Source organism: Dendrobates tinctorius, unplaced genomic scaffold (assembly GCF_039654945.1).
Source record: "Dendrobates tinctorius isolate UK_male_01 unplaced genomic scaffold, ASM3965494v1 ptg000112l, whole genome shotgun sequence".
NCBI lineage: Eukaryota > Metazoa > Chordata > Amphibia > Anura > Dendrobatidae > Dendrobates > Dendrobates tinctorius.
Genome location: NW_027361780.1, coordinates 3088999 through 3115567, shown reverse-complemented (window position 1 = coordinate 3115567; position 26569 = coordinate 3088999). Strand labels below are relative to the sequence as shown.

At 42.5% G+C, this 26569-nt stretch overlaps 1 protein-coding gene across 1 annotated transcript in view; it reads left to right on the top strand.

Moving 5' to 3' along the window:
- Window positions 1-26569, top strand: part of VWA3B (von Willebrand factor A domain containing 3B) — a 347179-nt gene that overhangs the window by 307953 nt on the left and 12657 nt on the right. Inside the window, exons 30-33 of the mRNA XM_073589743.1 lie at window positions 6430-6516; window positions 13227-13348; window positions 15080-15172; window positions 25553-25718. Of these exons, the coding sequence (XP_073445844.1) occupies window positions 6430-6516; window positions 13227-13348; window positions 15080-15172; window positions 25553-25718 (468 nt within the window). The remainder of the gene's footprint in view (window positions 1-6429; window positions 6517-13226; window positions 13349-15079; window positions 15173-25552; window positions 25719-26569) is intronic.

Below are 26569 nucleotides of genomic sequence, written 5' to 3'. Positions count from 1 at the left end.
AGCCCCGACCAAGTATTGAGTGCATTTACTGAACATACATTTCAGTAGGCCAACATTTCAGATTTTAAAATAATTTTTCAAGCTGGTGTTATAAAGTATTGTAATTTACTGAGATAATGACTTTTAGATTTTCATTGGCTGTAAGCCATAATCATCAACATTAACATAAATAAGCTCTTGAAATAGATCACTCTGTTTGTAATGACTCTATATAATATATGAGTTTCACTTTTTGTATTGAAGAACTGAAATAAATTAACTTTTTGATGATATTCAAATTTTTTGAGAAGCACCTGTACCTCAGCCGGGAACAGGGCTATGATCTTAAAGGCTAGGTTCACATAGTGTTAACAACAGTCCGTTCAACGCATAGCGCTGATGGACTGCGTTAAGGCTATGACATAACGCGATCGCGTTATGTCCTCCCGCTAGCGCAGATGATTCATCTGTGCTAGCAGTGATGGAGCCTCAGATGCTGCAGCCCGTGTCCGAGGCTCCGTCACAGAATGACGGCACATCGCTAGCGCATGCCGATTATGGAATGCGTTAGCGATGCGCTCATCTATAGCTGTTTATGGGTGCATTAACGCATCCATTACATAGCGTTAATGCCGCTGTGTAACGGATGCGTTAAACCAGCCCATTAACGCTATGTGAACCCAGCCTTAAAAATATATATCTCTTCCTCGCTGAGTACAAAGGGGAATATCTCCAGCTTCATCTTCCTCAGTGTTTATTTCTTTTACAGTTCAAAGCAGTCACTCTCTGTGCACTGCTATAAAGCTGTCAGACTGACTTAACCCCCATCTCACATAGCGAGATCGCTGAAGTGTCACCGATTTTGCGATGCAACAGCGACCTCGCCAGCGATCTCGCTACATGTGACACGCAGCGGCGACCGCCCCCCCCCCCCTGCTGAATATCGCTGATCGTGCTCGAATGTCCTGGGCCATTTTTTCATAGGTGGCGTCCCGCTAGCCAGAATGCATCGCTGTGTGTGACGCCGACGAGCGACGCAGAACTCAGGGACGCAGGCGGGAATCATCAGAAAAGCTGCTGTGTGACAAGGTACCAACGACCGCCAAGATCGTTATACAGATCGCTGGATCGTTGCTGCTTCGCTGAAGAGATCTGCCTGTTTGGCAGCTTACTAGCGACCACGTAGCAATGCACCAGCGATCCTTACCAGGTCGTATCGCTGTTGAGATCGCTGGTGCGTTGCTATGTGAAACGGGACCCTTAGAAGGATGAAGCTGGAGATCTCCTCTTTGGGCATAATGTGGGTTAAAACATATTTCTTAGTATATGTCAGCTGTGCTTTCAGCCGTTGAAGTGGTATGTGTGGTACAACTTGTGAAGGATGGTGGGGATTTAATGGCAGCTTACTATCTTTTTGAAACGTGTGCAGCTTTATCAGGACACCTCCCTCAGAAGGGGGGGCCCTGCTTTCTCAGCTTCAGAGAAGAAATTCACATCCCCACCAGCTATCAGTCTTCAGGCTCCTACAGGAAGACCTCCTGTGGATACCATGCGGTTTAAATGCTTTGTTGAGTCAGCTATGATTTCATACAAAGAATATGGATTTATCGTACATGCTAGCCACACACCGGTTACATTTTCGAGATCTCTGGAACGGACCTAATGCCTTCTAGAGTCTCGATCTGCTCTAGCACCCCAGGGTGGGGAGATATTTAGAATGGATAGTCGGAGCCAAGTAGCAATGCCGTGTTTGGTCTCCAGCCGTAATGGGGGCCCTGCCAGACTCGATAGCACCAGACCCTCCTGGGTTGAATCCATCTGCTCATATGTTTTGTACTTCACCCATATTTGCATATCTGAGCATTGTATATCTATAAGCATCACATAGATAGTTTATTGTCTAGTGTGCCCTTAAGTCAATTAAATGTATAATTTAACCTTGGGCTGCAAAAGCAGAGGTCTGGGAAGGTGGATGCCATCGCATCCTGGCCAACCCCCAGGACAAAGAAACAGGTGATGTCCTTCCTGGGCACTGCCAGGCACTATAGGAGGTTCGAACTCCTATTTAGTAGCCTGGCAAAGCCCCTGATGGACCTCACCAAGAAGAAAAGAAGAAACTGCCCTCTGCAATCAATTGGACAAACAACTGTGAGATGGCCTTCTGGGCACTGTAGACTGCCCTTTCCAGCTGCCCAGTACTACAAGCAGCCGACTTTACATGGCCGTTTGTAGTGCAGTCTGACACCAGTGACTTTGGCTTCGGTGCAGTGCTCAGTCTGGTCAACTCTATGGGCCAAGAACACCCATTTTGTACCTAACCCAGAAGCTCCTGCCGAGGGAAGTGGCCTATTCCACGATGGAGAAGGAATGTCTGGTAATTGTGTGGGCCCTGCAGCATCTACTTGTACGGATGCCAATTCACCATGGAAATGGACCACAACACCCTCAGTTGGTTACACGCTGTATCCAGAATGAATGGGAGGTTGCTACGCTGGAGCCTTGCGCTCCAGCAATACCACTTTGCCATGCGCCACAAGAAGGGCCGCGATCACAGTAAAGATGACAGGTTATCCAGACAAGGGAAGGTTCAATACGGGCGCACAGGGGAACACTAGAAAGTGCTGCCTCCTAGCGCCCTCTAAAAGGGATGATTTGAAGGATGGGGGGATTTAATGGCAGCTTACTATTATCCTGAAACATGTGTATCTGTAACAGGACACCTGGTTCACCGGGAGTGGGAGGGGGGTTCAGCCTTCTCAGCTTCAGGGAAGAAATCCCCAACCCCACCAGCTAATAGTTTCCAAGCTCCTACAGGAAGACATAAATAACATGCAGTCTAACTGCTTTGTTTAGTCAGCTAGGATTTCATGAGGAGAATATGGACTTATCGTATGTCCTAGCCACACACGGGTTATGTTTTCAAGATCTTTGGAATGGAATGGACTGAACGCCTTCCACGGACTTCATCCGTTCTAGTACCCCAGGGTGGATAACTATGTAGAATGGCTAGTAGGAGCCAGGTAGGAACACTGGGTTTGGTTTTCAGGCGTAACGAGAGCCCGGCTGGACCTGATTGCGCTAGAACCGCCTCCCTATAACCTTCCGTTGGGAAGTTATGATCTTTCATAGGTTTTAGGAGATTTAGCTACAAACCTCCAGGGAAGGGGAATAAGGACCCTTCTGGGGGCAGAAAAGTGTGTGACCAAGAGGTTAAAGGCTGTGTAAGGCCATGAGGTTTCTCTCTGTTATGCTTGCTGTTCACTTCAAAAGTGGGGGCCATGCGAGTATCATGCTGTGAAGGAACTAGGAGCCAGCTGGCAGCTCATGCCCCCCCGCGGCACAGCGCACACATGGTTGGACATCAAACCGGTAATTGACGTAATCCATCTGCTCATATCTTTTGTTCTTCACCCATATTTGCATATCTGACCACTGTATATATGTATAACCATCATATATATAGTTTATTGTTTAATGTGCCCTTAATGTGATTAAATATATATTTTAACCTTGAACTGCTCTTTTTTCTCGATCCACGATTCCACCCATTCATATTCTCGACTTAACTTTGCATTCTATCGGGGCTGGTATCTGACCCGATATAATCCCGTTAACGGACTGAGCTTATATCTAACAAGGAATTGGTGGAAGTCCTACCAGGCTGGCAGTGCTCTGTTTCACTGGTGGTAGTAAAAAGGGCCTCTCAGCCTGTCAAGTTTGTGAGCGAGTGTGGTGCCATGTAAACAACTGCATGGGCCACATCCTCTCACTTCCCATGCCTCCCTGGTCTCGTGTGGACATGGGGTGTCTGCAAACCTGTTCCAAGCTGACCTTATGTGTCCCCAGGGTGTGCGGAACCTCAAGTTGGTGCAAATGGTGAGAAGACACTACGTGATCCTTCGTAATATCATAATAGCGATGTCAGATGGAGTAGCCCGGTGCGGATTCATCACCCAACTTTTGTCAGTTGACACACATTTCGTGAGGTGTACATCTTCAGTCTACAACCTGTACTGACACATGAGAAGGATGGGCTACAGTTTGAATTATATCATGGACTCCATTTTATCTCACTTTTAGGGAACCCCTTTAACATTCCTGTCTATAAGACAATAGTCTATACTGTATTTCTTTCCACAAATGTTTTTCCAAGAAAGTGTAAGGTTGCAGAAACTTGTATACCTTAGGCTAGGTTCACATCGCGTTAGTGCCATCCGTTAAACGGATGCGCTAATGCTGATGGCCAAAAGCAACTTTTTTCGTCAATCACGTTAACGCATGTGTTAACGCAAGGTACCCTTGCATCGGCATGTGTTAGTAATGGAGGTCTATGCACAGCGAACGCGTCTGTTCGCTGTGCGTTAGACCTAACATACCCGAAAACGCGGTAGCCCCCGTTCGAGGGTGCGTCACAGCGGAACATCGCTAACGCATGCCGTATTTGACATATGTTACGATGCATTACTATAATGGCTGGCAATGGGTGCGTTAACGCATCCGTTACATAGAGTTAGTGCCGGTTAGTAACGGATGCGTTAAACGGATGGCACCTAACGCGATGTGAACCCAGCCTTACTTATTTGTGTTTTGTTATGCTAGGAAAATGCCTCAATGGTTATTTGGCAGAACATCGTTGCAGTTATCGTTACTGTTTTCACCATGATAAGTGGGTGCCACGTGTATCATCTAGCAGGAGAAATAACTGCAGTTTTCACTGATGACAACACTCATCCAATCACTAACTTGTGCTAATCATATAGAAGATTAAGTAGAAAAACTGAGACCTTACAAATTACTTTACTTTAAATATCTACTCATTGAACAGAAATGAAGCACTGCTGCATTGAAAGCATGTACAATAAAGGCAATCTGTCAGTAGGATCAACCTTCCTAAGCCATTTATATGGGCATGTAGTTCATAGGAAGCTGAATAAAATAATACTTTGATATCTGTGATCTGATGTTTTAATCTAGAGTAAACAATGTTTTTCTTATATGTAAATTATTGTTAGGATATATGGGTTGGACACAGATTTCCCTGAGAATCTGCCTCCAGAGGGTATTTTAACTAAAAGAGTGTGTTACCAGTATGAGTAATGTAATGACTGACAGTCTGCTCTCCTGATCTACATGTCTCACACTGGTAACACCCTCTTTTATTTAAAATAAGCTCTGGAGACAGATTCTCGTTCTCCACTTATGAATAATCTTTCCCACTTTAAAATGATAGACAAAGAATAGTTTCAAAAAAGCTTTATAACCTTTCTCAGATTGATAGGCAACAGCTTGAATGAGATCATTGCAGATGTATTGTCTCCTGGGCATTGTTTTAACACTCACCTGAATGCTCTAGACCAGCAAACTACCAAAACTTGTTGTTATAAAGTTGGTCACACTTGCTGAAGAACAAATAGTCACAGGCATTTGATTGGCAGCAACTGGCTGCTGCTTACCCTCCTATGGAAACAGGAATAGTGTACTTAATTTTTCACACACTTCTTCTGCGTTTTAGAATCATAGAATCATAGAATCGTAGAGTTGGAAGGGACCTCCTGGGCCATCTGGTCCAACCCCCTGCTCAAAGCAGGATTTGCTAAATCATCCCAGTCAGATGTCTGTCCAGCGCCTGTTTGAAGACTTCCATTGAAGGGGAACTCACCACTTCTCGTGGCAGCTTGTTCCACTCATTGATCACTCTAACTGTCAAAAAGTTTTTTCTAATATCTAATCTGTGTCTCCTCCCATTCAGTTTCATCTCATTGCTTCTAGTCTTTCCTTGTGCAAATGAGATTAAAGTTGATCCTTCTACAATGTGACAGCCCTTTAGATATTTGTAGACAGCTATTAAGTCTCCTCTCAGTCTTCTCTTTTGCAAACTAAACAATCCCAAATCCTGCAACCTTTCCTCATAAGACAGGGTTTGCAGACCGGTCACCATTCTGGTTGCTCTTTTCTGAACTTGCTCCAGTTTGTTGATGTCTTTTTTAAAATGTGGCGCCCAAAACTGGACACAATATTCCAGATGAGGTCTGACCAAAGAGGAGTAGAGGGAAATAATGACTTCACGTGATCTAGACTGTATGCTTCTGTTAATACATCCTAGAATTGCATTTGCCTTTTTTGCTGCTGAATCACACTGTTGACTCATATTCAGTCTGTGATCTATTAGTATACCCAAGTCTTTTTCACATGTGCTGTTTGCCTTATTTTTGTAAAATAAATAATTGCATGGTGTAATTTTTGTCTTGAGGTTCATCTAAGGTTGTATTTATCTAATTTTAAAGACTTTTAAATACTACCTGTTTTTATTTTGTAAGGAGATATCTTCCATTGACGCTAGTTTGTAAACTGTGTTGTATATACAGTACGTATAAATAAAATTAGTTGTAAAGTATAATTAAGCCTCTGACCATTATTCATATGTATTTTTTTTTCTCCAAATAATTCCAGAAATACCAGTTCTGAGTACTGACCCGCCGCCTCTACAAGGAAAAAAGGTGCTTTCTCTCTGCTCACACAATGGATGGTATGACGAAGGTATGATCATAATAGAGTTGAAAGAATACATGTGCTAAAATATCTATAATAACAACAAAACAATAGCAAAGAATAACACAAGTAGGTAGTTGAATATGTACTTTCATAAACCAAAAATCTATTATTTTCTGTAATCCATTGTGTGGAAACATCCCTTTCTGGTGGGCGATAGGAGAACTTCAGTGTTTTTTTTTTGAAGTAGCTACTTTCTAGAAATCTGTAAAAATATTGAACCCACTTTTTCCCACATAAAGGGTTCGCTCATACTAGCGTATAAATCGGATGAGTGCAATCTGATAAAAAATTGAATTGCAATACCAAGACAGGTTACTACACTTGGGGTTATTTAGTTTGGAAAAAGAAAGGCTTCGGGGTGATCTTATTACAATATATAAATATATGTGGGGACAATACAAAGACCTTTCTAATGATCTTTTTACTCTTAGACCTGTGATGGGGACAAGGCGGCATCCTCTACGTCTGGAGGAAAGAAGGTTTAAGCATACTCACAGACGCGGATTCTTTACTGTAAGAGCAGTGAGACTATGGAACTCTCTGCCATATGATGTTGTAATGAGTGATTCCCTACTAAACTTTAAGAAGGGACTGGATGCCTTTCTTGAAAAGTATAATATTACAGGGTATATACACTAGTTTCCTTAATATTGTGTTGGTCCAGGGAACTAGTCTGATTGCCGTATGTGGAGTCGGGAAGGAATTTTTTTTCCCCAATGTGAAGCTTACTGTTGCCACATGGGTTTTTTTTTGCCTTACTCTGGATCAACATGTTAGGGTAGGTTAGGATAGGATATGGGTTGAACTAGATGGACTTAAAGTCTTCCTCAACCTTAATAACTATGTTATTCGGATCAATGTCATTCATTGTGACAGTGCAGCTCTGCGTATTTTCTCTCAGCTGTATTCGGCATGAGAGAAAAATTGCAGCATGCTGCAATTTCACTCTGAAATCAGTACAGTGCAAGAAAAAATCGCATACCTTACAGACCATCAGTATAGCATCCCATTTTTATGGATTCATTACAATTCTGTAGCATAGGAAACTGTAAATCGTTCTGTAAAAGATTAATAGCCGCTTAGTTAAGAAAAGGATTGCACATGGATGATAAGTGAGAAAAAATTGTCCCACTTTTCTGGATGAAAATGGGACCAAAATTTTATATGCCATTGTGAGTTAACCTTAATACCTATAAGCTGCCAAAATATACATATGTGCATGAACCATGATTATATATATATGGTTGATTTATATCTTTTCATTACTAACAAACTTTCCTTCTTCGCTATCACCGAAACCAGGCTCACCTCCTCTGACGCAGCCTCTCCCGCCGCACTTTCATATGGTTTATTCCACCTTTCCCACACACCTGGTCCCAAGCATGGTGGTGAAGTTGGTTTTCTCTTGTCAGATAACTGCTCCTTCACCCACATCCCACTTTCACCCTCTGTTACTCTCCCTTCCTTTGAGGTGCACTCTGTGCGCATCTACTCCCCCACCAACCTCCAACTGGCTGTCATTTACCGGCCCCCCAGGGCCAGCCACGACCTTCTTCGACCACTTCACTACCTGGCTACTTCATTTCCTCTCCGCTGACATCCCCGCTATCATCATGGGTGACTTAGAATCATAGAATCATAGAATCGTAGAGTTAGAAGGGACCTCCTGGGCCATCTGGTCCAACCCCCTGCTCAAAGCAGGATTCGCTAAATCATCCCAGTCAGATGTCTGTCCAGCGTCTGTTTGAAGACTTCCATTGAAGGAGAACTCACCACTTCTTGTGGCAGCTTGTTCCACTCATTGATCACTCTAACTGTCAAAAAGTTTTTTCTAATACCTAATCTGTGTCTCCTCCCATTCAGTTTCATCCCATTGCTTCTAGTCTTTCCTCGTGCAAATGAGAATAAAGTTGATCCTTCTACAATGTGACAGCCCTTTAGATATTTGTAGACAGCTATTAAGTCTCCTCTCAGTCTTCTCTTTTGCAAACTAAACAATCCCAAATCCTGCAACCTTTCCTCATAAGACAGGGTTTGCAGACCGGTCACCATTCTGGTTGCTCTTTTCTGAACTTGCTCCAGTTTGTTGATGTCTTTTTTAAAATGTGGTGCCCAAAACTGGACACAATATTCCAGATGAGGTCTGACCAAAGAGGAGTAGAGGGAAATAATGACTTCACGTGATCTAGACTGTATGCTTCTGTTAATACATCCTAGAATTGCATTTGCCTTTTTTGCTGCTGCATCACACTGTTGACTCATATTCAGTCTGTGATCTACTAGTATACCCAAATCTTTTTCACATGTGCTGTTGCTTAGGCCTATTCCTCCCATTCTGTATATGCTTTTTTCATTTTTATTGCCCAGATGTAGTACTTTGCATTTTTCCCTGTTAAAAACCATTCTGTTAGTTACTGCCCACTTCTCCAGTTTATATCTTTTTGAATCCTCTCTCTCTCTTCTCTAGTATTAGCTATCCCTCCTAGCTTTGTGTCATCAGCAAATTTAATCAGTTTACCCTCAATTCCTTCATCTAAATCATTGATAAAGATGTTGAACAATACAGGGCCCAGGACAGAGCCCTGTGGTACCCCACTACTTCGACATACCCATTGACACATCCCACTCAGCTGTCACTAAACTTCTATATCTCACTTCCTCCTTCGGCCTCGCTCAATGGTCTTCTGCAACCACTCATAAAGATGGCCACACACTGGACCTCATCTTCACACGCCTGTGCTCCCTATCTAATCTCTCTAACTCACCTCTACCTTTTTCTGACTATAACCTACTCACATTCTCTTCCCTTTCCTCTCCAAGTCCACAATCCTCACCCTACAAACTTGCACACCTTCACAGAAATCTCAAGCACCTCGATCTACACTCACTCTCTGAATCCCTTCTCCCTCTTACAGACATAACGTTCCCTACACAATGCGGATGCCGCTTTATATAACACCACCATAGCTGCAGCTCTTGAATCAGTCACCCCTCTCACACATATCAAAGCTCGCAAAATCAACAGACAACCCTGGCACACCAGCCTGAACAAAGAACTGAGGCGGGCTCACTACAGCAAAACAAACCTACTTCTCATTTCTCATATCCTCCCTGTCTCACAACCCTAAACAGCTATTCAACACCTTCAATTTTCTCCTCCATCCCCCAGAACCTCCTCCCTCTCCACTTATCTCTGAAGACTTTGCCTCATTCTTCAAACAGAAGATTGATAACATCAGACAAAGCTTTGGCCTACAACCCCCAGAGTCCCTCCTCTTAACTACTCAGGCCTCCTCCTACAAAACCAGCTTCTCGACCATTACAGATGACCAACTTCCCGCCCTACATCTCACTACCTGTGCACTTAATCCGATCCCATACCCCTTCATCCCAAACCTCACCACGGTCTTCATCGCAACCCTGACCCATCTCTTCAACTTATCACTAACAACTGTTGTTTTCCCCCTTATGCTTCAAACATGCCTCAATCACACCCATCCTTAAAAAGCCCTCTCTTGACCCATCCTCTGTATCTAGCTATCACCCTATATCACTTCTCCCCTATGCCTTAAAACTCCTGGAGCAACATGTCCATTTCGAACTGTCCTCCCACCTCTCTTCCTGCTCCCTCTTCAACCGCTTACAATCTGGCTTACAACTGCATCACTCCACTGAAACTGCCCTAACAAAAGTCACCAATGACCTACTGACTGCCAAAGTCAAGCGACACTACTCTGTCCTCCTCCTCCTGGACTGGTCCTCTGCCTTTGACACAGTGGACCACTCCCTATTCCTACAGACCCTCTCATCTCTTGGCATCACTGACTTGGCCCTATCTTGGATCGTGTCATACCTAACATACCAGACATTCTGTGTCTCCCACTCACACACCATCTCCTCACCTTACCCCCTATCTGTCAGAATCCTGCAAGGTTCAGTCCTAGGGTCCCTGATCTTCTCCATTTACACCTTCGGCCTGGGAAAGCTCATAGAATCTCACAGCTTGCAGTATCATCTCTGTGCTGATGACATACAGATCTTCCTCTATGGACCAGATATCACCTCCCTACTAACCAAAATTCTAGAATTTTTGTCCACTATTTCATCCTTCTCTGCTAGATTTCTAACACTTAACATGGACAAAACAGGATTCATCATCTTCTCCCATTTCAATCGACTTTCCCAACAGACCTATCCATTAAAGTAAATGGCTGCTGTGCTCACTCTCCCCAGTCCCACAATCTCACTGCCTTGGGGTAATCCTTGACTCTGATCTCTCCTTCAAACCACATATCCAAACCCTTTCCACTTCCTGCCGACTTCAACTCAAAAATATTTCCCGGGTCTGTACATTCCTCAACCTAGAATCTGCCAAAACTCTAGTGCATGCCCTCATCATCTCCCACCTTGACTACTGCAACCTCCTACCTCCTACTTTGTGGCCGCCTCTAACACTCTTGCACCCCGAGAATCTACCCTAAATTCTGCTGCCTGACTAATCCACCTTTCCCTCTCACTATTCCCCAGCCTCTCCTCTCTGTCAATCCCTTTACTGGCTCCCTATTACCCAGAGACTCCAGTTCAAAACCCTAACTATGGCATACAAAGCTATTCACAACCTGTCTCCTCCATACATCTGTGACTTTGTCTCCCGGTACTTACCTACATGCAACTTCCGAACATCACTAGATCTCCTCTACTTCTCCTCTACTCCCCTCTTATCTCCTTTTCCCACAATCGCATACAAGCTTTTTCCTCTGCATCCCCCTACTCTGGAACTCTCTACCCCAACATATCAGACTCTCGCCTACCGTGGAAACCTTGAAAAGGAACCTGAAGACTCATCTCTTCCGACAAGCCTTCAACCTGCAGTATCCACCAATCCACCAAACCACTGCACGACCAGCTCTGCCCTTGCCCATTGTATCCTCATCCATCCCTTGTAGATTGTAAAGCCTCACGGGCAGGGTCCTCTCTCCTCCTGTACCAGTCGCGACTTGTATTGTTTAAGATTACTGTACTTGTTATTATTATGTATACCCCCTTCACATGTAAAAACACCATGGAATAAATGGAGCCATAATAATAAATAATAATAATTTATACTATGGTTTTATGCTGCACTGTTAAAAGCTGTCAACTTTAGGTGTAGTGCTCTTTTAATTCATCCTCCATCTGAGTTTCTTAGAGGCTAGTTTAAATATTTGGCCTAATCATGTCAGTGGTAATTCTACATTGACTGAAGGCTGATGGCTTTCTAATTGATAGGTTCATAGAAAAAAATGTAGTTGTTAGACATTGTATCGTATCACAGTGTTTACACACATTTTCAGGATGGAGGCACCTTGAAAAAAGGAAAAAAATTCTACCATCATTTTTTTGGATGCAAAAGACAAAGAGACTCAAACTAAGTAATATGCAATACTTATTGGACACTCAAATCTATTAGCACTTGAATGTAACTTTCAACTTACAGTGACACATGAGCTTACCCCTTCTTCCAAAAAAATTGAAAAATGCAGCAATTTTACAGATGTCTGTTGATGAGCTTAAGTTGTACCTTTCAATGCCATACAGCTAGCCTGAAAAATAATATGCACTTTATACTTCTTTATAAAGAGCCCACAACGTAAGTGAAAATTTGCCCAATCTGTGCCACCAAAATAATAATATTTCCCCCACTTTCCCAATGCAATTAAGCTCCATGCTCTCACACTGTGCCCATAAGGAAAAAAGTGCTATAACTCCCTTGTAAGGATAATGCTGTGCTTTTTTTATGGAAACATAATTTCCAAGTCTGTTCACTTTCAGTGGTCAGGGACTTGATGAAGCGTGGCCAGCTTTGCACTAGCCGACCAGTGGTGTTGCAAATTGGCAGTTGTTTAGTAGTCTGTTTAGACAGGAGAATCACACTTCATGTCCGCACTGAATGATCAGCAATTGTTCTTGGCAACATAGGTCTTCTTTATACAGAACAGTGTGCTGCTGAGAACAATGATCTTTTCACCAAGCCAAAAAGTCTTGTGACCCAACGAGTAAGCATTTTCCTCATTTGTTGAAGGATCGGTAGTCTGATTACATTCCCCTATCATTGGGAAGCAAGCATTTCTAGCAACGCTCATTCATGATAATCAGCCAGTGTAAATCCAGCTTTATTCCCTTCTCGGCCATGAAAGACTTGCTTGGGAGTAAACCTCTCAAGGGCCCCTATATACATTAGGCGAATGTCGTCTGAACCTGCCAATATCGATTGGTTTACCCGACAGTTTAATGTATGTGTTGTCCGGCTGACTATAGTCGAGGAGAGATGTTGATCGGGCATATCCGATCAAGGACTACTGATCACGGACTACTGATCACATTGTACTCCCAGAGATTAGCCACTGGCCATCATGTCAACCAGTGTCTTTCTCATAGAGAACACAGAAGTGCTCCGTCAAACAAGCGCTGCTGTGTATGGAACTGTCAGCTGAGATGGCTGTCATTCGGCCAACAGCCATCTATTGTGTGTGGCCAGCTAAACTGTCTACAAATGGTGTTTGCTCATTTAGCAGAGAACATCTGTATAAAGTTTGAACTTTCAGATTGTCTCTCTGTCATATCAGTTATGGGTTGTGGTGGATGAACTAGCGGTCTTATGTGAGAAATAGGATGTGTACAAATAAGTGCGTTGTTTAGTCTGATTTATTTTTTAGGATCTATTATCCATGATTGTGAAGACAGCACTTATTTTGTTGAAAAACCCTCTGGTGAAGTGGAAAGGATACATAGAGATGACCTGTTCACAGATACAGATGACTACAAGAAAGAGATTAAGGTAATGTATCTGAGATAGTGGAATGATAACCTTAGGATAAACACACAATTGTAGTGAACTATAAAAGCAAAAAAGTGTGAAACAGTCAGCTCACCAGTAACAAATAGTCCTCTTGTCTCAAAAGTGGACAGAGTTCTGGGGGGAGTGAATTCAAGGGTTGTACATCTATACATCTAGCACCCGAGGTGAATGTTAAAATTCCAAAACCTTTTTTAATACAAACACGTTTCCAGCAATACTATTGTTAGTCCTGACATTGTAGGGAACTGATGAATCTCCATACTTATGTTGCTATATATATAGATTTCAGCAGGTGAAAGATTACCGAAAGGATGTCCGACTGGCAACCGTTTGGAAGTGATATGTCAGGATCCTAAAGCATCAACTATGTTTAAAAGACTAGTCATCCTAGTTATTAAGCAGGTTGAAAAGGATAACTCGGGATGTCATTTTATAGAAAGTACTATGTATGAATGAGAATTTGTTAAAATGGCCAGGATACAAATTTCTTTTTATAAGTATTTTATACACAAATGGTAAAAAATTGATTAACTTTACCGAGGTGGCCATAAATAACGTCATAAATAAAAAATACATTGGAATCTTCATATTGTTTTATTATTGTATGAGTTTAGGAAATAGTGTTTGCTTTTTTCAAAGTTGTGCCCCTTCTGTCCTCAGATTGTGGGTGCTGCTGCATCTCAGCCACTTTCATTAAAATTAGGATGAGCTGTAATACCAGACACAACCCATGAACAAGAATGGTACTTTTCTGGAAATCAATGCAAACCCTATTTGTTTTCACCTTGTATACAACACTCGTTAAAAAGAATGTGTATTAGGTTTCTGCTTCTTGCTGGCTTCTTCCCTGTTGTTTTGGTAAAGCACTTTTTTTATCTACTACACTTCTTAATGATAAGCTCTGTCTAATCCCTTCCACACCCTTGACTGACAGCTTTTTGGTTACACTGTGTGTAGGCAGAAAGCCATCAATCATGGTGAGAGATGGGGTTAGCTGAAGTCATCATTTGTTAGGAGCTGCAGCAGATAAAAGTGATTTTATCAGAATTGTAGCAAGAAGCCCATTAAGTGACCCCGTATTATAATCAGGGATTCTAACCCTACTTTATGCTGTTGTGATAGAACCGTATATACCTGGTGACAGATTCTCAGTAAAATTGATTGCTATTTATTATTACGTCTAATTAACACACCCATGCATTCAGACAAATATATTTTGAAGCCTGCAACAAGTGATTTAGAACGTGAGCTACAGGTGATTGTGCTTGTGATAAAATTGTCACCCTGTTGATCTGATACTGTAGAATTATAGAAAGCCTGGTATACTTTGCTGGCTAACTACAGGGAAACTATATTGAGTGGTAGGGGGGGCTGATGGAGATAAAGCCAACGTTATCTCAGGGATGTTGAAAATCTGCATTTGGTTTAGGATTAGAATCCATGGATCCGCATTGTAAACGGAGTTCAGTACGAAGCCGAGGCCGTATGATGCACCTGTAGAGATACAATAACGCAGGGCTCAGCAGTGCACAAATTGCAGGTCACACGTTAGATCAGAAGATGTATTTTATCAGGCCAGAACAATTTGCTTCTTTTTTTAGCAGCATATTACATCTTCCCTCAGTTCTTTATTGACTTCACGTGAAAACAATTTAGCGACAGAACATTTTGTGTCACCTAATCATGTGTCTCACTGCTGTCTATCTGAAGGAAAGTGACCCCGTGATTGGACCTCATCCACTTCATCCTGGGAGTTATTGTCCAGGAGTGGTATTACAGTCTACTCCTGATCTCAAAGTGACGGTAAGAAAAGCAGTGATACGTCTCAATGTTGCTGGTGTTAGAATTGTCTTTAAGTCGTAATGGAAGTGTATCTGCCCGTCAGTGGGATTGGATCGTATAGATGATGTTCACAATGTTCATTTTTGTCCTATATTTTGTCTGGTATTTTTAGATTTTCTGGGCATATGAATATATATCTTTAATTTAAAGATATAAAGTCCTGTCGAGAATACTTCGCTCTTCATTTTCAGTTAAAAGGATGACTCGAAAAGGCAATGGGGCTGTTCCACATATGAAGAAAAGCTCCTGTCCTGGTTCACCATGCTAATCCATTTATCTATTGTTTCCAACTAAATGTAACATGACAATTCTCTAGTAGCTAGTATTTGAGGGGAAATCTGTATCTATCTGCTACTCCCAATATCATGCATTGGGCAGAATTAAAGGGGTTATCCACTACATGGACAACAACAACTTCTTATTTTTCATGTTTGACCCCATTAAAATAAAAACACTTATATTCACCTCCCATGTTTGTATTCACATTCCCAGGCTCATGTGAGGTTGTAATGTCACACGAGCCCAGTGCCGGCTTCACTATCCACACCATCGGATGTATTAAACATCATCAAGAAGTCAGAACTGTGGCTGCTCACTGACTTCCTCTTGAGGTTCGATTTTTACTGTATAGATAAAAAATGAATTCATAGAGGTATAACAAACAATAAGCATCACCATTTCAATATGAGAAAATGTAACCACATTACATCAAATCCATCAAAGTCTCTACATGATGTGGAACAATGCATACCTGACCCTAATAAATGTAAATTTGAGAGTCTTTGATGAATTTGATGAAAATGTGACTACATTTTCTCATTTTGAAATGGTTATGCTTACCGTATGTCATACTCCTATGGATTTGTTTTTATCTTTGCATTAAAAATGTCTGTAAATATGTACATATTTCTTTATAAAGTGATTTTAACATTATTGTTTATTTGATACATTAGATCAGACCTGGGCAAAGTTTGGACCTTGGGCCATATCCTGCCCTCTGGTTGTTCCAGTCGAGTTCTCAGACTGAGACATCTGAATGGCTGAAACAGTGGCCCAAAGGACGCATTGTGCCCTTTCCCGCTCACCTTGTATCCGCCATTGCTACCACCACCACCGCTATTTGTATCCTCGGGATGCAGACAGCAGTGAATACATTGGTTGAGGAAGGGCCCCTTCTTCCACCAATCAGCCTGTGAGACAGCTTATGCGATGATGTCATTTCATCACGTCAGCTGTGCACTGTGGAGAGTTGGTGCACTGGTGGCAGGAGAAGAGGCAGAGCATCGGTGGAATGAGAGCAAGGTAAGTATGTGGTTTCTTTTTCATGTGTATGGGGAATTTGTATGTACATATGAGGGTATGTGGGGCTCACACTGTATATGGAGGCTAAGTGGGCCTCACACTGTATATAGGAGGCTATGTGGGGCTCATGCTGAATATAGACAGGCTATGTGGGGCTCATGCCATATATAGAGTAGGCTATGTGGGGCTCATGCTATATGTGGGGGGCTGTGTATGGATCATGCTGTGTTTGGGAGACTGTGAGGTACACGTTGTATATGGGAGGCTATATGGGGCTCACGCTGTATATGGAGCTTATGCTATATATGGGAGGCTATATGAGGCTCATGCTGTATATTGGAGTCTATGTGGGGCTCACGCTGTATATAGGGAGGCTATGTAGAGCTCATATGGTATATAGAAGGCTATGTGGGGTTCATATTGTATATGGCAGGCTATGTGGGACTCACACTGTATATAGGGAGACTATGTGGGGCTCATTCTGTATATGGGAGGCTCATGCTGTATATAGAAGGCTATTTAGGGGCTCATACTGTACATGCGGGACTATATATATGCTAAAAACAGTGGGGGAAATAAGTATTTGATCCCTTGCTGATTTTGTAAGTTTGCCCACTGACAAAGACATGAACAGCCCATAATTTTAAGGGTAGGTTAATAGAATATCAAAAATAAAATACAGAAAATCACATTGTATACAGTTAGGTCCATATTTATTTGGACAGAGACAACATTTTTCTAATTTTAGTTCTAGACATTACCACAATGAATTTTAAACAAAACAATTCAGATGCAGTTGAAGTTCAGACTTTCAGCTTTCATTTGAGGGTAGCCACATTAAAATTGGATGAAGGGTTTAGGAGTTTCAGCTCCTTAACATGTGCCACCCTGTTTTTAAAGGGACCAAAAGTAATTGGACAGATTAAATAATTGTAAATAAAATGTTCATTTCTAGTACTTGGTTGAAAACCCTTTGTTGGCAATGACTGCCTGAAGTCTTGAACTCGTGAACATCACCAGATGCTGTGTTTCCTCCTTTTTGATGCTCTGCCAGGCCTTCACTGCAGTGGTTTTCAGTTGCTGTTTGTTTGTGGGCCTTTCTGTCTGAAGTTTAGTCTTTAACAAGTGAAATGCATGCTCAATTGGGTTGAGATCAGGTGACTGACTTGGCCATTCAAGAATATTCCACTTCTTTGCTTTAATAAACTCCTGGGTTGCTTTAGCTTTATGTTTTGGGTCATTGTCCATCTGTAGTATGAAATGACGACCAATCAGTTTGGCTGCATTTGGCTGGATCTGAGCACACATTATGGCTCTGAATACCTCAGAATTCATTCGGCTGCTTCTGTCCTGTGTCACATCATCAATAAACACTGGTGACCCAGTGCCACTGGCAGCCATGCATGCCCAAGCCATCACACTGCCTCCGCCGTGTTTTACAGATGATGTGGTATGCTTTGGATCATGAACTGTACCACGCCTTTGCCATAGTTTTCTCTTTCCATCATTCTGGTAGAGGTTCATCTTGGTTTAATCTGTCCAAAGAATGTTCTTCCAGAACTGTGCTGGCTTTTTTAGATGTTTTTAAGCAAAGTCCAGTCTAGCCATTTTATTCTTGATGCTTATGAGTTGCTTGCACGGTGCAGTGAACCCTCTGTATTTACTTTCATGCAGTCTTCTCTTTATGGTAGATTTGGGTATTGATACGCCTACATCCTGGAGAGTGTTGTTCACTTGGTTGGCTGTTGTGAAGGGGTTTCTCTTCACCATGGAGATTATTCTGTGATCATCCACCACTGTTGTCTTCCATGGGCGCCCAGGTCTTTTTGCATTGATGAGTTCACCAGTGCTTTCTTTCTTTCTCAGGATGTACCAAACTGTAGATTTTGCCACTCCTAATGTTGTAGCAATTTCTTGGATGGGTTTTTTCTGTTTTTGCAGCTTAAGGATGGCTTGTTTCACCTGCATGGAGAGCTCCTTTGACCGCATGTTTCCTTCACAGCAAAGCATTCCAAATGCAAGCACCACACCTCAAATCAACTCCAGGTCTTTTATCTGCTTAATTGAGAATGACATAACGAAGGGATTGCCCACACCTGTCCATGAAATAGCCTTGGAGTCAATTGTCCAATTACTTTTGGTCCCTTTAAAAACAGGGTGGCACATGTTAAGGAGCTGAAACTCCTAAACCCTTCATCCAATTTTAATGTGGATACCCTTAAATTAAAGCTGAAAGTCTGAACTTCAACTGCATCTGAATTTTTTTTGTTTAAAATTCATTGTGGTAATGTCTAGAACCAAAATTAGAAAAATGTTGTCTCTGTCCATGTTAGGCGTCAGGTTTCTGCGTCTGCTCTGCAGGAATCTAGAGCCTCACATTCTGCGGTCTCCTGCTGTCTTTCTACTACAGAAGAGATTACTTTGCAGCAGACCGCTCCAGAGACTAAAGGGGGTTTTACACTAAGCGATATCGCTAGCAATATCGCTATAACGTCACCGGTTTTGTGACGTTATAGCGATATTGCTAGCGATATCGCTATGTGTGATACTTACCAGCGACCGGCTCCCCCGCTGTCCATCGCTGATCGCGCGAGAATGTCCGGCTCCATTTCTCGTCGTCTGCTTCCTGCTGAGACTTCCTGCTGTGACGACGAGCAACGCGTGGAGGCGGGCGGGAGGACGTCTGGATCGCTGTGTGTGAATGGTAAGTATCGTGCGCTGCGTCGCTGCTGCATCGCTGTGAGATCTTTCTGCATGAAAGCTCACTAGCGATCATTTAGCGATGCACCAGCGATCCTGACCGGGTCGGATCGCTGGTCGGATCGCTGGTGCATTGCTAAATGTAAAAGGGCCTTAAGTCTCTCTGTGCTCCTGCTGGGCATGCTCACGGGACGATCTCCCATTGAAGATCGGGAGTCATGTGCCCAGGTCCTGTTCCAGATCTCATTGGTCCATCTCAGAGATTTGGAAGGTCCCGCACGGCTATAAAAAGCGCACATAGCCGTTCCGCCATGCGCTAGTATAGACTATACTGCTATGTGTGAATGGTGACGGATGTATGACTCTGGTGACTGACTCATTTGAAACCCCTTCCCTCTGATATTACGCATGGTGATAGGGAATTAGTTTAGTAGTCAGCGCCAGTCAGTGGCAAGCCTTAAGCCACTGTGCTCACCTCACCGCTACACTAGCGTCCGACATCACGCTTGCCTTCCAGCCTTGTCGTCGAGCGGCAGTGTCCTACGCCACGCTGCAGTTGCAGCCCCCCTTGGCGCTCGCAGTAGCGACGCCGCACACACGGTCTAGAAGGACGCAGCTCCTCTGTCTTAGGGCCTGCTCCTGTGACCAGATACCGTGTGTGCATTTTAACTGAACTCTGTGACACTAACAGGTCCAGTGTTCTTTGTGTTTTTGTGTTGCAGCATCTCTGTGTGTGAACAGAGCCCGATCTGCACACTACGGGTGATGCTGAACCCGTGCGCATTTTACCGCCATATTGCTCCTGCCCTCACTCATCAGCAGTTGTAACACCTACCGCACGGTGGACCCTGATCGGCGAACGCACTTTATTATCATTTTTATTTAGTGCGTTCCGCCGTTCCTAACAGTCCAAATATATATGGACCTAACTGTAAATTATATAAATTTATTTCCATTTTGCACTGAGAAATAAGTATTTGACCCCTCTGGCAAAAAAAGACTTAATACTTGGTGGCATAACCCTTGTTTGCAAGCACAGCAGTCATTTGTTTTTTGTAGTTGATGTTGAGGTTTGCACACATGTCAGGAGGAATTTTGGTCCACTCCTCTTTGCAGATCAACTCTAAATCATTAAGGTTTTTAGGCTGTCACTTGGCAACTCAGAGCTTCAGTTTTCTATGGGATTAAGGTCTGGAAACTGTCTAGGCCACTCCATGACCTTAATGTGCTTCGTTTTGAGCCACTCCTTTGTGGCCTTGGCTGTATGTTTTGGGTAAAGTCTTGCTGAAAGACCCAACCAAAGCATTTTTAATGTCCTGGTGGAGGGAAGGAGGTTGTCACTCAGGATTTTTACGGTACATGGCTCCATCCATTCTCCCATTGATGTGGTGAAGTAGTCTTGTGCTCTTAGCAGAGAAACACCCCCACAGCCTAATGTTTCCACCTCCATGCTTGACAGTGGGGACCGTGTTCTTTGGGTCATAGGCAGCATTTCTCTTCCTCCAAATATGGCGAATTGAGTTAATGCCAAAGGGCTCAATTTTTGTCTCATCTAACCACAGCATCTTCTTCCAATCACTCACAGAATCATCCTAGTGTTCATTGGCAAACTTCAGACGGGCCTGCACATGTGCCTTCTTGAGCAGGGGGACCTTGCAGGCACTGCAGAATTTTAAACCTTTACGGCATAATGTGTTACCAATGGTTTTCTTTCTGACTGTGGTCCCAGTTGCCTTGACATCATTAACCCCTTCACTACCGGGCCAATTTTTACAATTCTGACCACTGTCCCTTTATGAGGTCATAACTCTGAAACGCTTCCGTGGATCCCGGTGATTCTGACATTGTTTTCTCATGACATATTGTACTTCATGTTAGTGGTAAAATTTCATTCATATAACTTGCGTTTATTTATGAGAAAAACGGAAATTTGGCGAAAATTTTGAAAATTCCGCAATTTTCCAACTTTCAATTTTTATGCCCTTAAATCACAGAGATATGGCACACAAAAAAGTTAATAAGTAACATTTGCCACATGTTTACTTTACATCAGCACAATTTTGGAACCAACATTTTTATTTGTTAGTAAGATATAAGGGTTAAAAGTTGACCAGCGATCTCTCATTTTTGCAACACCATTTTATTTTTACGGACCACATCACATTTGAAGCCACTTTGAGGGGGTCTATATGATAGAAAATACCCAAAAGTGACACCATTCTAAAACTGCACCCCTTAAGGTGCTTAAAACCACATTCAAGGAGTTTATTAACCCTTCAGGTGCGTCACAGGAATTTTTTGAATATTTAAAAAAAATTAACATTTAACTTTTTTTCACAAAAAAAATTAATTCAGGTTCAATTTTTTTATTTTACCAAGTGTAACAGGAGAAATTGGACTGCAAAAATTATTGTGCAATTTGTCCTGAGCACGCTGATACCTGATATGTGGGGGGAACCATTGTTTCGGCGCATGGCAGAGCTCAGAAGGGAAGGAGCGCCGTTTGACTTTTTCAATGCAAAATTGGCTGGAATTCTGATCGGACGACATGTCGCATTTGGAGAGCCCCTGATGTACCTAAACAGTGGAAACCCCCCACAAGTGACCCCATTTTTGAAACTAGACCCCCTAAGGAACTTATCTAGATATGTGGTGAGAACTTTGAACCCACAAGGGCTTCACAGAAGTTTATAATGTACAGCGGTACAATTAAAAAATCATATTTTTTCCACAAAATGATCTTTTCACCCCCAATTTTTATTTTCCCAAGGGTAACAGGACCCTAAAAGTTATTGTGCAATTTGTCCTGAGTACGCTGATACCCCATATGTGGGTGTAAATGACTTTTTGGGCACATGGCAGAGCTCGGAAGGCAAGCAGCGCCATTTGACTTTTTTGGCTGGAATTGAGATCAGACACCATGTCGCGTTTGGAAAGCCCCTGATGTACCAAAACAGTGGAAACCCCCCACAAATGACCCCATTTTGGAAATTAGACCCCCCAAGGAACTTATCTAGATGTGTGGTGAGAACTTTGAACCCCCAAGTGCTTCACAGAAGTTTATAACGCCCAGGCGTGAAAATAACAAAAAAAATTTTTTTCCACAAAAATGATATTTTTGCCCCAAAATTTTTATTTTCCTAAGGGCAACAGGAGAAATAGGACCCCAAAAGTTGTTTTGCAAATTGTCCTGAGTAGGCTGATACCCCATATGAGGGGGTAAAACACTGGGTGCATGGCAGAGCTTGGAAGGGAAGGAGCACCATTTGACTTTTTCAACGCAGAATTGGCTGGAATTGAGATCAGATGCCATGTTGCGTTTGGAGAGCACCTGATGTGCGCAAATAGTGGAAACCCCCAATTCTAACCCTAACCCTAGCCCTAGCCCTAACCCTAACCCTAGCCCTAACCCTAATGGGAAAATGGAAATAAATACATTTTTTTAATTTTATTATTTTTCCCTAACTAAGGGGGTGATAACGGGGGGTTTGATTTACTATTTATAGCGGGTTTTTATTTTTGACAGCTGTCGCACGCTAAAAGACGCTTTTTATTGTAAAAATAGTTTTTGCATCACCACATATTGAGAGCTATAATTTTTCCATATTTTGACCCACCGAGTCATGTGAGGTCTTATTTTTTGCGGGACGAGTTGACGCTTTTATTGGTATCATGTTCGGGCATGTGACATTTTTTGATCGCTTTTTATTTCGTTTTTTGGGACGCAGAATTTACAAAAACCAGCGTTTCATGAATTTCTTTTGGGTGGTGCGTTTACGCCGTTCCGGGTGCGGTAAAATTTATAAGGCGGTTTTATTCTTCGGGTCAGTACGGTTACAGCAATACCTCATTTAGGTCGTTTTTTTATGTTTTGGCGCTTTTATGCAATGAAAACAATTTTATATAAAAAATAATTATTTTTGCATCACTTTATTCTGCGAGCTAAAACTTTTTTATTTTTTTGCTGATGATGCTGGTTGGTGGCTCGTTTTTTGCGGGACAAGATGACATTTTCAGCGGTACCATGGATATTTATATGCGTCTTTTTGATCGCGCATTATTGCACTTTTTGTTCGGCGGTATGATAATAAATCATTATTTTTTGCTTCGTTTTTTATTTTTATTTTTTAAGGGGTTCGCTTAACTATTGGGACAGTTTTATAGGGCGGGTCGTTACGGACGCGGCGATACCAAATATGTGTACTTTTATTATTTTGGTTTTTTTTTATTTCCAAAAAATGAATTTATTGGGGAATATTTTTTTTTTTTTTTTTTTATTTATTTGGCGATTTTTTTTAAATTATTTTTACACTTTTTTTTTATTTTTTTTTTACTTTATTACAATGTCCCAGGGGGGACATCACTGTCCTGTGACAGATCGCTGATCTGTCACATCACAGATCACTGTGACAGATCAGCGATCTGTCACAGGCACTGCACAGGCTTCCTCATGCCTGCGCTTTGCAGGCACTGAGGAAGCCAGCTTCCTGCAGGCCCCCGGAGGTCCCCGTCGCCATATTGGATCCGGGGACCTGCAGGAAAGGAGCCCCCCGCAGCAGCGCTGCACATTGCGCTGCCGTGGGGGGCTCAGGGAAGCAAGGAGGGAGCCCCCTCCCTGCCGATGCTTCCCTTTAACCCCCGGTACACCGCGATCGTGTTTGATCGCGGTGTGCAAGGGGTTAACGTGTCGGGGGCGGTCCCTGACCGCCCCTGACACATTGTGCCGGGTGTCAGCTATGATAATCAGCTGACACCTGGCCGTGACCAGCGGCGCTCACCACGTGGGCGCCGCTGATCGCTATGACGTAATATTCCGTCCATGGTAATTAGGTCCATGGTCACATGGACGGAATATTACGTCATTTGTAGGTAAGGGGTTAACAAGTTTACCCCGTGTAGTTTTATGCTGATCTCTCACTTTCCTCATGATCAAGGATAATTCACAAGGTGAGATTTTGCATGGTGCCCCAGATCGATGACAGATTGATGACAGTCGATTGACAGTCATTTTGTATTTCTTCCATTTTCTTACTATTGTCTCCTTCTCAACCAGCGTCTTACTTATGATTTTGTAGCCCTTTGTGAAGGTGTATGGTCTTGTCCCTGGCATCCTTAGAAAGCTCTTTGGTCTTGCCAATGTTGTAGAGGTTAGAATCTGACTGATAAATTCAGTCTATGGACAGGAGTCTTTTATAAAGGTGACTATGTAAGACAGCTGTCTTTAATGCAGGTAACGAGTTGATTAGGAGCATCTAACTGGTCTGTAGGAGCCAGAACTCTTAATGGCTGGTAGGGGATCAAATACTTATTTCTCACTGCAAAATGCAAATAAATTTATATAATTTATAAAGTGTGATTTTCTGGATTTTATTTTTGATACTCTATCTTTCAATGTTAAAATTAATGTGGAGCTCACTCTGATTATAGGGAGGCTATGTAGGGCTAACTCTCTATATAGGGAGGTTATGTGGTGCTCACGCTATATAGCGAGGCTATGTGGGGCTCATGCTGTATATGGGAGGCTATGTAGGGCTTATGATGAATATGAGAAGTTATGTAGCGTTCATGCTGTGTATGGGAGGCTATATAGGGCTCACACTGTATATAGATAGACAATGTGTGGGCTCATGCTGTATGGGGGGATTTTACTATATATGGGAGGATATGTGTGGCTCATGCTGTATATGGGAGGCTATGAAGGGCTCATGGTGTATATGGGAGGCTATGAAGGGCTCATGGTGTATATGGGAGGCTTTTTAGGGCTCAAGCTGTATATGGGAGGCTATGTGGGGGTTAATGCTGTATATAAAAAGTTTTATGTGAGGGCTCATACTGTATATAGGAGGCACTGTATGTTACTTTTACATTTGAATGACTGTTTAACTTATGGAGGGGTTACCAACAGAGGATATAGCAATAGGCATCATCCAATGTAAGGTCATCCTTGAAAAGACAGAGTAATATATTAAAACTACAGACTTCAGATGTGTCAAATTTGAGTATGTCTTTCTTACTGTAATTATAAGGTGACCTAACTAATGAAAATTGGCCCTGAAATAGAAATATACAGTATATAATTTTTCTTTTGTAAAGAAATGTGATATGAAATTGCTACTTCACATTAATATTCTTCTAAGCTACAGCTATTTATTTAGGAATTTGTTGGATATGACTTATTGTATTGATGTCATAATATGGTAATTTTAATAAAGCATATAAAATTACATAATTTCTGCCAATTCGATATGCAATAAACAATTCATGTGCTTGTAGTGAGGGCTTATTTGTATCTTACAATATAATAATTGCAGGAAATAAATGCCTATATTTCTTCCTTAGGTACGATACTATGACAGTGTTGAATCTTGCGCTCCAAGAGAACATATTTATTCAATATGCCCAGAAAAATATAAGAAAGCTACTTCATACATCTTGGAATGTGAAAAAAGATGGGTTGGGCAGCCTGTGATTGCTAGGAATGATAAAACTGGAACTTTTCATTTAGGTATTGTATGGATAAATTTGTACTGTGGTGTAGTGACCACTGTGTCCGCTAGGGGGCGCTGTGTGGATGTCCCAAGAGAGAGGATGAGTGGCAGAATCCTGAAGGACCGTTATGTATCTCAAGGTGGGTGGCCTTGAGATGGAGACATATGTGTGTGTGTTGATCAGCAATGATATTGCTGAGGTGTTGTTCAATGTATCAGGGAGAAGTCTCCAGGTAACTGGGGAGATGGGCGGATTCAGTTACCTACAAACCCACCCAGGGGGTGTGTTTGAGAATGTTGTGATAAAAGTGTGTGAATGGTTCAAGGACCTGTGATGAGGTCATAGCAATGTGACCTGGTGGGCGTGGCTACGGACCGTATAAGGTGGCCAGGGTAGGTCACATTTGCTGAATGCTGGGACCCGGTTGGTCCAGTGTGGAAGGTCCCGCTGAGATGGGGCTGTCTTCCTAACAGCAAGGAACGCTGTATTGAATGACTGCACGTGCCTGATGATTCCTACGAGGGAATGGACGTCTGCAGCATGATGAAGGAACCATGAGGTTACCCTGACATGGGGGAGATAGCTGAGGCTAGAAAGCCGGTGTATGCATAACCTGTATGACTACAGGGTAACAGAGCTGAACTCTGTCATGGACGCTATGCTGTTAAGTGAACTTTATGTTGCTGTTATGGGTTTATGCTGCTGAATAAACCACATGGACTGTTATGATTTTATGGAAAACCTGTGCCGGATCTGATTTTGTGGCTGCTGAGCGAGTATCCCCTGCTTGAATGACAGCGCTACCTCACAATTGGTGGAGAAAGCTATGGGCATTGTTGTAGCCTTGTTGCTAGGAGCAACAGAAGA